Raw genomic sequence first — 12,379 nt, forward strand, 5'->3', positions numbered from 1 at the left:
CAGTCTCTGATCAAGATTTGACTCTATTCCCAGGACATAAGTGGGTCTCCAGAGGAAAAAAAAATTGGTGTACTGACTGACTAGAGAAAAGTTAATAAGGAAAATAAGTATTAAGAACACTTGATTGGCTGTAAATAAATAAAGGGGTATTTTGCATTTACAAATTTAGAGTTCTTACAGTGCAATTTTCATGATCCACTTTTAAAAAGGTACTTCATGGAAACCAGGAAAATCATGGGACTTCGAGCATAACAGCAGGCTATTTAATCAGTGTTACTGCCTCAAGAGATGGCAAGCGTAAAGAGGAAACGAGGGAAGGAATATGCTCCATCTAATACCTTCCTTTGAGATGTGATGTCATACAGTTAAGCTAGATTCTTTAATGGGAAATATTTTGCAGTGTACTGTATGAAGTGTAATGTAAAATCTTAAAAAACATATTCAGAAATAAATTCCCAACTCTAGCCTGACATCTGATCGACACTGTGTCCTGCAGAATATCAGTCCGTGGTTGAGGACTAGTTAGGGGGATCTGTTAGAAACTAGTGCCTTTGCTGGGAATGGCAAAAGATCAGTACAGGACAATCTGTTGCCCACAGATATGTCCACTCAGCCTGAAGCACCCAAATGTCATTTCATGTAAGGTGAGGGAGCTACTTGAAGCTTTCTGAGGTGTAATCATAGTCCTGTTTTGGTCCTCTTCTTGAATGTCTTGCCTAAACTACGTCATGTTCCCAGGAGAAAGACAATAGTGTCAGACATATTAAAAATAAGGGCTGATTGAAAGACTGCAAAAGCCGTCTGGGAGGTCTTGCTCTCAGTAGAAGTCCTCTGGAAAATGCTAGGGTGTGGAAGGAGTAGAAACAGGCTGGCAGAGGAAACCTCAGTTTCAGAGGGCTGGCACAAGGGGGAACTGAAGTTCACCTCTTACGAGACTACAAAAAAGAGATTAAACGATGTCTAAAATGAGTTTATGCAAGCAGAAGTTCTCCATATACGTGATGTGCTATGGATGTATATGGGTGTTGAGAATTTAGGTGAAAATTAATATGTTATAGTAATTTATTAATTTATAACACAATTTTTAGTCACTCCTTAGTATTCAACAGTTATGGCAGTTGAGTAAATACCTATTGGTGCAACCAAAGATTATTGTTGTTAGTATATCTCTATAGATTGTTTTGATTTCAAAAGAATTAAAGATCTGCCTAAAAATTGCAGAAGCCATAATTATTTCTGTGGAAGAAAGTTCCTCTTAATTGTCACTGATTTGGTAAATAGATTCACATTTTACCTAAAACCCTAAAATGGAGTTACAAAGCTAGGTTACCACATCTGAGCTATTTAAAGCAAAAAAAAGCAAGGTCTGGAACCCTGAACCCCCCCGTGTCTGCCCTGCCAGTGTCCCCTGCCGTCTCAAACACGCTGGTCCCAGCCACCTCAGCCCCTCGAAGTCACAGACGTGACTCGGGGTTTTCCTGAAGAAGGATGGGCTGTCACTTCAGGTCCTGCAGTCAGTGAGCTGCAGATGATACTTCAGATGTTCTTAAGCAAATGAATTCTCCCTTGGGTTTTTTTTAGCTATCAGTCATTGTGGACTTGGTGTGTATACTGTGTTACACTACTTTTTTTTTTTTTTTTTTTTAAAGTACAGTACTTGAGGGCACTCAGTAATGCACCATACTACAAATGAACACGTTTGTTAGTTTATAGTATTTTTGAATAATGCCGTATATAATGTACACCATTGTAATACATCCTCTTTCTTCAGCAGCAGCTCAAACAGATGCCAGTTTAATTAAAATCTGAACATAAATTAGAATTTAAATTAGGAAAGTTCTGTAGGTGAGTAATGTTTTTCAGGCAAAAAGACATTTCATTCTCACTGAAGAATTATGAGTTTTAAAGTCATTGTTACATTTTTTAATTCCTGAAAATGTCTGCAAGAAGCAGCTTATATCATAGAGAAGCAAAAATAAAGGTTAGTGAAAGGAAATTTATTGCGGAATTAAATCACCAACTGTTTTAAAACATTGTATTAGTTAGGAACCAAGGTAGAAATATGCTGAAAAATCTGGCTTTCATCGCTGGATATTTTTTTTTCCATCTTTCAATGTGGGGCAGAGTGAAAACATTAAAACATTCATAGTCATATGCTGTGGTATCAGTTGCTTCAGTAGCCTCCTTTTCTGTTGTGCTTACACACGACAACAGAATTAAATTGGGGGAGGATATTTTTTGTTAAATTTATTTAACCCCTTTCTCCTCAAAAAAAGCCTCACCTTTTTTCTTTATAAACATACAAGATTATAGGTTCTAGGGACTCTAAATACTGAACTATTCATTCACTTGCCTTTTTTTTCTTTTTATCAGCAAAATGCAGTGGGGTGAATGGTGTCCAGATTTTTTGGGGGGAAAAAAAAAATCTTCTTGAATTATTGGAAGGAAATGTCAGTATTTTCAAGGGTTTGTATTGCAGTTCCACACTTTGAAAATTGAGGAAGTTCTGAAAAATGCTGTTGTATAGAAACTGCATTTTTAATCTTTTGCCATTTTTAGCAGTTTATTAGAAAAATGAAAATAAAGTAGCAACCTTGGTTATCAGCATTACATCACATGTTTTTGAAACGAGGAGAGAGTAGGAGAATCCTTCCACATATTTTAAATTTTGAAATATGTAGAATAGAAAAGAAGTTTTTCAAAATTTATTATTTTAAAATCTGGTCTACTAATGGCAATTTCATCAATATTTTGGTGTCAGAAGTTAAGTGTAAGTATATCCTAGATTGGCCTGACATAGTAGCTGACAGGTGGGAGGAAAAGAAAAAAACCAAAGGTTCCCCGATTCCTGTAGGCTGCTTTTGGCATAAGAACAACTCTGGTTACAGAATATCTCTGTGACCAAAGAGTGAACCTGTGAACTTTTTTCTGCATGCTAGATTCCAGTATTTATGAAATATATGTAACTGGGGACAAAAATCTCCTTTTCATATGATGTAGTATTGGGAACCTCATTGGAAATGGTGTCTCTTCTGCTTACTTACTGTGCAGATGTGTCTTGGCTGATCCCATCCCTCCTAGCCACAGAAGTGGTTTTCTGGGCAAAGGGATTTCACAAAGAAAACCAACTATTGAACTATTTTGATGAAGAAAACTTAAGCTGAATTTTATACTTTATTTTTGCTGGTTTATCCGCAAAAGGAACGAAAATAGAGGAGTGTGAGTTGGAGCACAAAGCGCATATGTATTCATGTATATCTAGACTAAAGATAAATTTGACAGTATTTGTGAAAACAGTGTGCATTGGAGACGTTATTCTTTTCAGTTGGCAAAAATAACCCCGTTCCTACATGAACTATAGCCAGGATTTTGTTCTATGTACTGCTAAGTTTCCCATGATCACCATGTGCTCTTTTGTACCTCAGACTCTGAAGTTTAAACAAAAATACTTAATGTTCCTGATATGATCACAGCGAAATTAGCTGTTGTTCATTTTGCTTAATGACTTTCCATTCCATGTTTACTTGAACAATACTTCCAGTGAAGCTGCCTTTTGGCAAGTACCTTTGCTTTGTAAAGTCCGTGATGCCAACAGCAATTCACTTTGCAGAAGTTTACCATATAAACACCAGAAAATTACTACCTAGCAAGCGACTAGCTCATTTACAGTACTTTATTCTTGGAAACAGGAATAATACTTTAATCCTCTCCTTTCCCCTTTTTGGACTTGGAGCTTTTGGCAGCTGCCTTGGCACCAGCTAGCACCCAGCTCTGGATGTCACTGACAGTTACAGAGTTAGCAAGTGTGTTTTCAGCAAATAGTTGCAGTAATTGCATGTATCTTCACCGTGCAACTGATAATAAAAGTTTGGGGTTTTGATGACACGTTGGCAAAGCAAGCTCATTCTTTGTAGTATTTCCTTATTAAAGGTAGGATTTAAATGTTTTCGCACAGTCCCAGAACTGAAGACTGTGACAAATTAATCAAAAAGTTAGGGGAACTAGAACAAACATATCTACTTAACCTTTAGAAGTGATGCAAATGGCATGGCACCCTTTGTCACGAGAAGAAGATGATTGGATAAGCTGATTTCTTTATAAAGAAAATCTTGTGGATACTGTGGTAGTGATAAGCAACAGTGGTAGGAAAATGAGGAAGTTTATTTTTAATTTTGTACATGATGTCTTTAGAGTGCTTGCAAGTCAAGTATTAGGAGGGAATGTGCTTTTATAAAAAGCTTTTTAAAAAGAGGAGCAGCATTCAGCCTTGTCAAGTTAAAATGAAGCTCATTATGCTGTTTTATTATATAATCCAGAGAGGTGATATAATTGAGATATTCATACAGTTTTATGAGCCTCACAGTTAATAACAGCTTATATGGTTACTTCTATATAATCATAATGTTCTTTTCTCCTAAGCCAAGCCTTTGCTTTGTATTATGTATTTTTCCTATTACTAGTGAAGCAATTTATTTCAGTGTTACCATTTGATGACAGGGAAGGAGCTGAAGGAAAGGTTAGAATTGGATGCCAGTGAATAGGGGCTGTTTGGCAAGAAGCTTCTCCTAGGGAAGGTGTTCACCACCTTTCCAAGGCTTGGAAATCAGCTACGTAAACAGGCTGGGAAACGCGTGCCTTCAAACTTAGTGAACCCTTTCTGTGCAGAGTGAGAGCTGGTTTGCATCTTTTGACATAATAGGGCCCGTTCATAAATACAGTATATGCGTACAGTGTCGCAATGCTAAACTTTATTTACCGAGCAAGTTCTAACCCATGTTTTCTCCAGTCAAAACAAGAAGAATAGGTGTCAGACAAACGCGTGAAGAAGCAGTTTTCTCCGAGGCTCTATACAAGTGTTAAAATTAATCACCTCAGCTAAGTCTGCTCTTTATAGCTTCTTGCTTTCCAGTGTCTAGGTGTCCAGTGTCCAAAACTGGTTACTCCAGCCAACCCCGGTTACCTCTTCTCATTTTTTGGAGCAGAGAGATTTTTCTGAGGTTCCTCTCCGAGCTCACTGCTCCTCTGAAAGCCCGCTGTGCACGGTAAGCTTGCTTACCACATTCTCTCTACTTTTGTTTTTCAGTCTGAGGATTTGACATCCTTCAGTTCAGCATTTCCACCTTGAAGCAAGCAAGCAGTTTTATTCCCTATCTGTAGGGGGTTTTTGGTGGTGTTTTTGTGGGTTTTTTTGGTTTATTTGTTTTTGTTCTTTTTTGTGTGGAACAAAATCCAGATCCATATTTTTGGTTCTTCACATGTGCAGTTTAGATGTGTTTTCACTGTTATTATGACACAGTTATTTCTTAGTTATCTGTGCCCCAAAACAAGAAGCACCACCTTCTATGCAAATGTGAACTAGCCAACAGTGCAGCTAAACAATGCAAAATATCGCAGCCAGTGAAAGTACCAGGCCTACAGAAGGTAGCAGTACGCGTGAACATACATATCAAACATGTACACAACCTAACATATGTACACATAAAAATGACCTGAATAAAAGTTTGTGTCCTTTTCCCAATTTTGTTATCAGTTTAATTAAATATTTTGGCTTTTTTATTACAAGCATTTCTTTCTTTATATGCATTGGTCATCAGAAATGCAGTAACATTACTATAACTAAAATACAATAATTTCTTGCATTTAAAGAAGTAGGTGACTGTTGACTATTGTGATACTTGCTGGTCTTGCCCTTTTTTTTTTTTTCCTAAATTAGATGTCTGAATAGTCATTACAGTAAAGCGTAGTGACACACGGAACGAATGTTCTAGGTACTTTTAAACAAGATGTCTCTTGCATGGTTGCCTTTGTCTGCAAGGGACTGGATTTAGTTGCCAATATGTTCCTCTCTAGTTATGCATTCCCTCGGGGGGGAGGAAAAAAAAAAAAAAAGCAAAGAGGCAAGATTCTACTTCAGTTTAAAAATCTGCTTCTTACATGGGCAAATAAAGTAATGGTCCCAATATTCTTAAAGGAAATATAGTATTTCTCTGAAAGAGATACAGTAATTGAGTATTGATGATCTTCACAGAAGATATGGAGGCAACTGGAAAATTATGTAAACAACTGGAAAATTATGTAGAACAAGTCTCTTAAAGCAGGGTGGTAACTGTGGATCTGGGTTTTTTCATAACTCTACCTGAAAGGAAGGGAAAGCTGATCTAATTCAACAAGAGGCATCAAACAATTTTGTTTGTTCATTTATTTTTGTGACTGCAATGATTGTTTTTAAGAAGTACAAAAGTGTTGCTGTTAGGAATTCTTTTTTTTTATAAAGCAGGTATGACTGGCATTGAGAACTTACATATATAAGACCAGTCTATTTATGCTTCTGGTCCAGTAAGAGCATACCTAGCACAAAATAGTTTAGATTGACATCTCCATCAAACGTCAAGCAAATGTTCAGACCGTTAAGATTGCAAACAAATGCACATTTTTTTTTTATTTGAAGGTTTTTTTAGTTCATCTTTAAATTTGTTCCCTGATGATTCTTGTTGCCAAGACTATAGTTTTATAGGAAAGAAAACTTGTGTTGGCTGGAGGTGTATCGGAGATTTTGGTCAGTTTGGGTTTAGCAGCTGCTTATGTTCTGTAGTATGCTTCATAGAGAAGAGAGTAGCTGTCAGTTTAAAGAGAAGTCTGAAGAAGTTTGGGTACAGGTTGTTGTCACATTTCAGATCTCAAGTGTTTTTGGTGAAATCCAGTCCCTGCCTAAGGACATTGTTTTGTATGAAGTGCTGTGCAGAATCACTTGGATTCACTATCTGCAAGTCTTGATGCTGTCATTGACAGATTAATTTTGGTGGTTTAATGAAGTACTAGCTGGTTATCTGAATTACTATCTGATGTAACCAAAGGGAGAATAGGCATTTTAAACTCGTGTGTCTATATACAATCTCCTTGGCCTACGTACATCCTTTGTTCTCAGTGATTTAGCACCCTTCAACAACTGAGACTCCGTACGAGAGCCTCTGTTTGTCTCGATGGATCCTAATCCTGGTGCGGGAATTGCTACTTACCTGAACTGTTTTTTGTTGTGTGGGGTTTTTTTGTTGTTGTTGTTTTGTTTGTTTGTTTTTTAAGAAAATAATTTTGATCTCACGAAGCTTTTTGAGGCTGGTATTGTTTTATTGTTGTTGGTTTGGTTTTTGGGAGTTTTTTTGTCTGCTTACGTGTCTCAGATTTATGGCCTCAGTTTCAAGTGCCCTGGAACAGAATAGCCTACACCTACCCATGGTGTGGCCCCTCTGCCGCCTCTAGAGAGCCTTGCAAATGGATAGGGTGGCACTAAGCACAACACGTACAAGTCACGAGCTTGCTCAGCACCGCCGACGTCCTCACCGCACGCCCTGTCCAGCCAGCCTGCACAACGGTGAGGGTCAGGCAGTGCCCTCGCCTCCCAGCTCCTCCGGCACAGCAGGGAAAGCCTGGGATGGCCCCAGGGGCTGCACCTGGACCACTGATTATGAAGAGCCATACTGCTTTCCAGGGCTTCTCTACATTTCAGTCTGATAATACTCGAAAGGGTGGGTAAGGAGTCTTGAAAATTTTTAAGGAAATGCTTGATGCTTGCTAGAAGAACTGGGCCCTGCTTTCTCAAAAGCCTGTTTCCAAGGCATACTGAGATGATGGGTCAGCACCTTCTCCCATTTCCTGGGCAAAACACCTCAGCTCTCCTTCCCCATCGAGCCTGTAAGGAGACGGGACTTCACAGCCACCTCCTGGCAGGCGGCCGCTGCTCTGGCTCTCCTCGCCTGGTGGTCGGCTGGAGGCTGCCTGCATCCATTGCCAAAGAGCTCTGTCTTGTGGTTGTCCCTGACATCCTGTGAAACCAGCCTGAGATGCCTAAATTACAGATGAAAAATAAGCAACATCAAAGAGGAATGTCTCTGGATGCGGTCACTATGTTTTGTGGCTTTCACAGTTTGTGGGTTGTTTGTTTTTTTCTTTTTCTCTCCTCTTCCAGTGAAGTTCTGCATCCCCAAAGTACATTTGGCCATCCCTCTCCACTTTGCATGGAATTCGGGCTGTTTGTTTATTCTAACTCCTCCTAGCTCATGATAATGTCATACACTATGAGGTCTGTAAAAGGACATGCTTCTGGTGCAGAACCAGGCAGTTGTTGCTGTGGACAAAGAGCTCTGTAGTCGGGAGTAAGTATTACATAGGAACTTGCTCTTCTCATTGCTATTCAGAAGGCATTTTAAGAAGTTACAGAGAAAACAGATCAACTTCTGGATTATGTTGGCACTTATTGACCCTGTGCTGTATTAATGAAGGCTTTTTGTTGTAGCAGAAGGGCTTTTTCTTTTTTGCAGGAGCATACAGTGCCTCTGGCACAGCTACCCTATAAGCATGAAAGCATGGAAATTAATCTTCATTTCAGTTTGCCATATATAAAATTTACTTTAGATATTGTGTCCTTGAATATTTTTTTGTGTGTCTTAATTGTTCTGAATGAATGCTTAAAATTCATCGGACTCTTTGATACTTCAGCATCTCCTTTCATGGAATAAAATGTGAGTTTCGGCCCCTTTGTTTAGAACTAAGTCACAGCACTATTCTTAAATCACCTGTCATGGGTTGCTGTCTTCTCTTGCACCACAATATTCTAAAGACAAATAACCATAGACATATTTTTATATAAATCCTGCAAAAATGTCCTTCTTTCATATTATAAATTTGAGTATGAATATTTATAACAGGATTTCCCTTCTTAATTGTTAGTTCTTGTTCATAGCATCATAATATATGCAGCTACTAGAAATAGGATGCCAGTATGATAATGCTAAACCAGTTTTTAGTCCAGTAGAATTATTTTAATGTAATGTCACTGAAATTCAGAATTTTACAGTAAATGTGCCAAAATACTTGTAGACATTGAATCTTAAACAGAAGGAAATCAGCAATGGGAAGAATGGATTAAGTAAAAGGAGCTGAATGTTAATAGTGTTTAAATTGCAAACTAAACTACCATAACAAATTAAGAAACAGTACTTAGGCTATATCTGATGGCAAATAAATATTCTTTTTCCACCAAGTGTGTTGATATTTTTTCAGGAATTACTTTCCTGAATTAAGTTTTACACTAAATATGCACGGGTCTGTATTAGCAACCGCATTGTACAGTGCTTGTACCGAGGTTTGCTAATGACTTATTCAGTGTTTAAATACAGGGTTTCATAAAGAATATTGTGGCTTTTCAACCAAACATAATTGTGGTTATCCAGTCTAAAATGCCTAGAACCAAATAAATAAACCTCTTTCACTCCACTGTAATAATAAAAAAAAAAAACATTTTGCAGCATGACAAAGTAATTCTTTGCTGGTGATTGATCTAAGTCATAGAATTACTTAATTGTGAATCTGGACAAATTCTATTCATCTGGCCAGTTGTGGATCCACAGATTGTCAGTAGCAGAAATCTGCTGTATTACAACTGTATGTATTATGCAGCTACCATCTTTTTAGTAACATGGGTGCATGCAATGATTTGCCCTGCTTACAAAAATGTTTGCAAGCATATGTTGCAGAGGTGAGGATAAAGGGCACATAGCTTATTATGTAATTACTATGCACGCAGAACTGCTGCTTGATTACGGGGAAAGTTATTATTCTGCCACGGCTGTTATGCCAGTGGGCTCATTTTGATGATGCGTTCTCTTAATGTATTAGCTTTAACCTTTGAAGATTTGGTTTAAATCCTGACTGTGCATCACAGGCGAAGAGATACGTATTCATTTCCATGTTCTGAGAAGGCATTTTTCCATGTGATAAAGGCTTTCTGCCTGTGTGCTTGATGAGTTATTGTTGCTTTAGGATATGTGCCTACACCTACTTTTGCAGATACGGGTTAACATGTATGAGTAATATCGACTCTCATTCACCATTTTCCTGTTATATGGCTACTTAGGGCTGTATCATAAGTATAAAAATTCCACTTTCTTGAAACGATGCTATTGGTTTCTCCCTTTGAAGAACCATACAGTAGTAAATGTGGGACACAACAGAGGACAGTCGATGGAAGCTTGCCAGCTGCCATACAGTGCTAATAATGGTAATGGCATGCTGTATTGTAAACTCGAGACTTACAGCAGCTTATGCATGTATGCAGTGTGACCTTACATTGCTGTCAAAATTTATAAACATCACATCAATTTATAGAAAGAATTATTAAGTGTTAAGTTTGTTACACATTGAGAACATTTTGGACACCCTAGGTCTCAAATGTTCTAATATGTCCACCTGGAGCAATAGATTAATACAACACCAAGTATTAAGAAAGGGTCACGGCAAAGACTGTATGTTCTCAGGAGCCATTTTAAAGTCGAGATTAAGATCTGCTTAATTTAAAGGAATCGGGAATTGATATTATCCAGCAAGTACTTGGTTTTTTTGTTGGTGGAGTTTTGGGGGTTTTTTTGAGATGAAGCAGCCAAATGTATCCTAAATATATGGCCATATGCTCTGTATTCATGACAGTGTGTTGTACGTAGAAACGCGTGAAGGTAATAGTGGGAATAAAAGTTACATTGTGGAATATATTGTGTAAGTTATGTGCTTAATCCATCAGTAAGCATCACATGTACACATTTAGCCAAAGTTGCAGGCGGAGAAGATCTAGGGAGGTAGGGAGCAGAGATACATATGGGCACATAAACGCGGGAGTTGTGGGTGGGCTGTGGTGCTCTGAACTTCGTGGCATTTTCCATGGTACTGTTTACGTTAGTCTGGTCTATATTACATTTGGCTCTAAAGTATGAATGAGCAGGAGTATGTGTCTTAGTCTTTCAAGCAACATTAATTCATCTGAATATCACCAGCTTCATTTTTAGTTTAAGCAATGTAATTTACTGCATCACTGAGTTCAATAAGTAATTGACCATATTACTTTCTTCAGCTACCACATTACCAGTTTTGGGCAGGGTAATGAATCTTTACTCCCTGCCAAATTTTGCTTTCTGTGAAATTATTGTTCGTGATGCTGTCATGCTACGCGCGCACATTTACTACCGGTTTTATCGGCCCTTCAGGACTTGGTTTCAGGACTCGGGAACGGGATAACCAAGTGGAGCTGGGCCCCTGAGGGGAGCCTGCATCTCCTTTCCTATGAGATCTTAGCCATGCCGTGCTGTTTCATCATACCGGCAACCAGCACCCCATTGCTCCCATCTAAATATCCTAACTAACTGATTTGTAATCTCTTTCTGGCTTCGTCTGCTGTCTTCAGTTGAAACAAAGGCCCACTAGGCCACAGTGGCTGGCATGGTTTTGACTCGGGCAATTTCCATCCTTCAGTCTGCTGGTGTTAATTGCTGCTGTATTTGAAAGGCTGAGCTCCTTGAGCTACCACCTCAAAGGTCTGGTGCTTGGCACACTTCTGGCATTTGGTTCATGAATTTGAGGTGGAGGGTGCTGGCGAAGGCAGCTAGTTCCCTCCTTTTGTGGTGGAGTAGGAGCTTAAAAGGAAGGAGTTGAAGGTTACTTACCTACGATTGTCCCATCTCTCAGTTTCTCCTTGAGACATTGTCCTGTCACCTTGGCTGAGTTTAGGCGATTACTAATTGCTCAGTGGTTTACTCGGTACCCTTTGAACAAACATCTAATGGAGCACAGAGTGGAGTGCTCTGCCTCTTGCTTGGCAGTGACCCAGCTGTTCAGGGCGCTGGATTAGGGCAGCGATTGACCTGGCATTGAAATCTCAACGTGTTATTTTTAATGAATTTATATGTTAAAAACCTGCAAAATATATCTGAGTTATTCTAAAATGTTCTTCTTGTCTTTGCTTCCACAGTACCAGGATACGAATATGCAAGGTGTAGTGTACGAATTGAACAGCTACATAGAACAGCGCCTGGATACAGGAGGAGATAACCAACTACTTCTGTATGAACTGAGCAGCATCATTAAAATAGGTAAGAACAAGAATCAGACATCTCTGAGCTGTTACTTAGCATCAGTGCACAGAACATTTCTTACATGGTTTAGTTAATAAAGACAGGTATTGAAGGATAACAGTGTTTTCTTTGGATGTTGTCTCAGTATGAACTTACTTTGCCTTATGTCCCTCAGTGAATCCCTGACTGCACTTAAATGAATTTTGTCTCTGGAGAGGGTTGTGTATCCAATTGCAAAATTAGAGTCCCCTGTTAAATGAACCAAAGAATAGACTGTTCTGGTTATGATGGTGTGGCAATGTCAATATTGAAAGTAAAAAAAAATCTATCAGTAATATCACTACATATTTGAACTCCTTTTGAAAGAAAACTGAGATGTTACTGAAAGAGGGCATATCTTTTGTGTGATCTCATATTACAGTCAGTTGTTTATCCATTTTTTTCTATGTGATGTAAGTACCTTTTGTGGTAAGAAAATACTATAC

General features: G+C 38.5%; 1 protein-coding gene across 3 annotated transcripts in view; it reads left to right on the forward strand.

Moving 5' to 3' along the window:
- The window catches only part of PDE10A (phosphodiesterase 10A), a 193,835-nt gene that overhangs the window by 113,813 nt on the left and 67,643 nt on the right, over window positions 1-12,379 (forward strand). For all 3 annotated transcript variants that reach the window (XM_069786883.1, XM_069786881.1, XM_069786882.1), the window contains one exon: window positions 11,792-11,912. In XM_069786883.1, coding sequence (XP_069642984.1) covers window positions 11,792-11,912 — 121 coding nt within the window. The remainder of the gene's footprint in view (window positions 1-11,791; window positions 11,913-12,379) is intronic.

Source organism: Haliaeetus albicilla, chromosome 7, assembly GCF_947461875.1.
Source record: "Haliaeetus albicilla chromosome 7, bHalAlb1.1, whole genome shotgun sequence".
In the NCBI taxonomy this organism is placed as follows: domain Eukaryota; kingdom Metazoa; phylum Chordata; class Aves; order Accipitriformes; family Accipitridae; genus Haliaeetus; species Haliaeetus albicilla.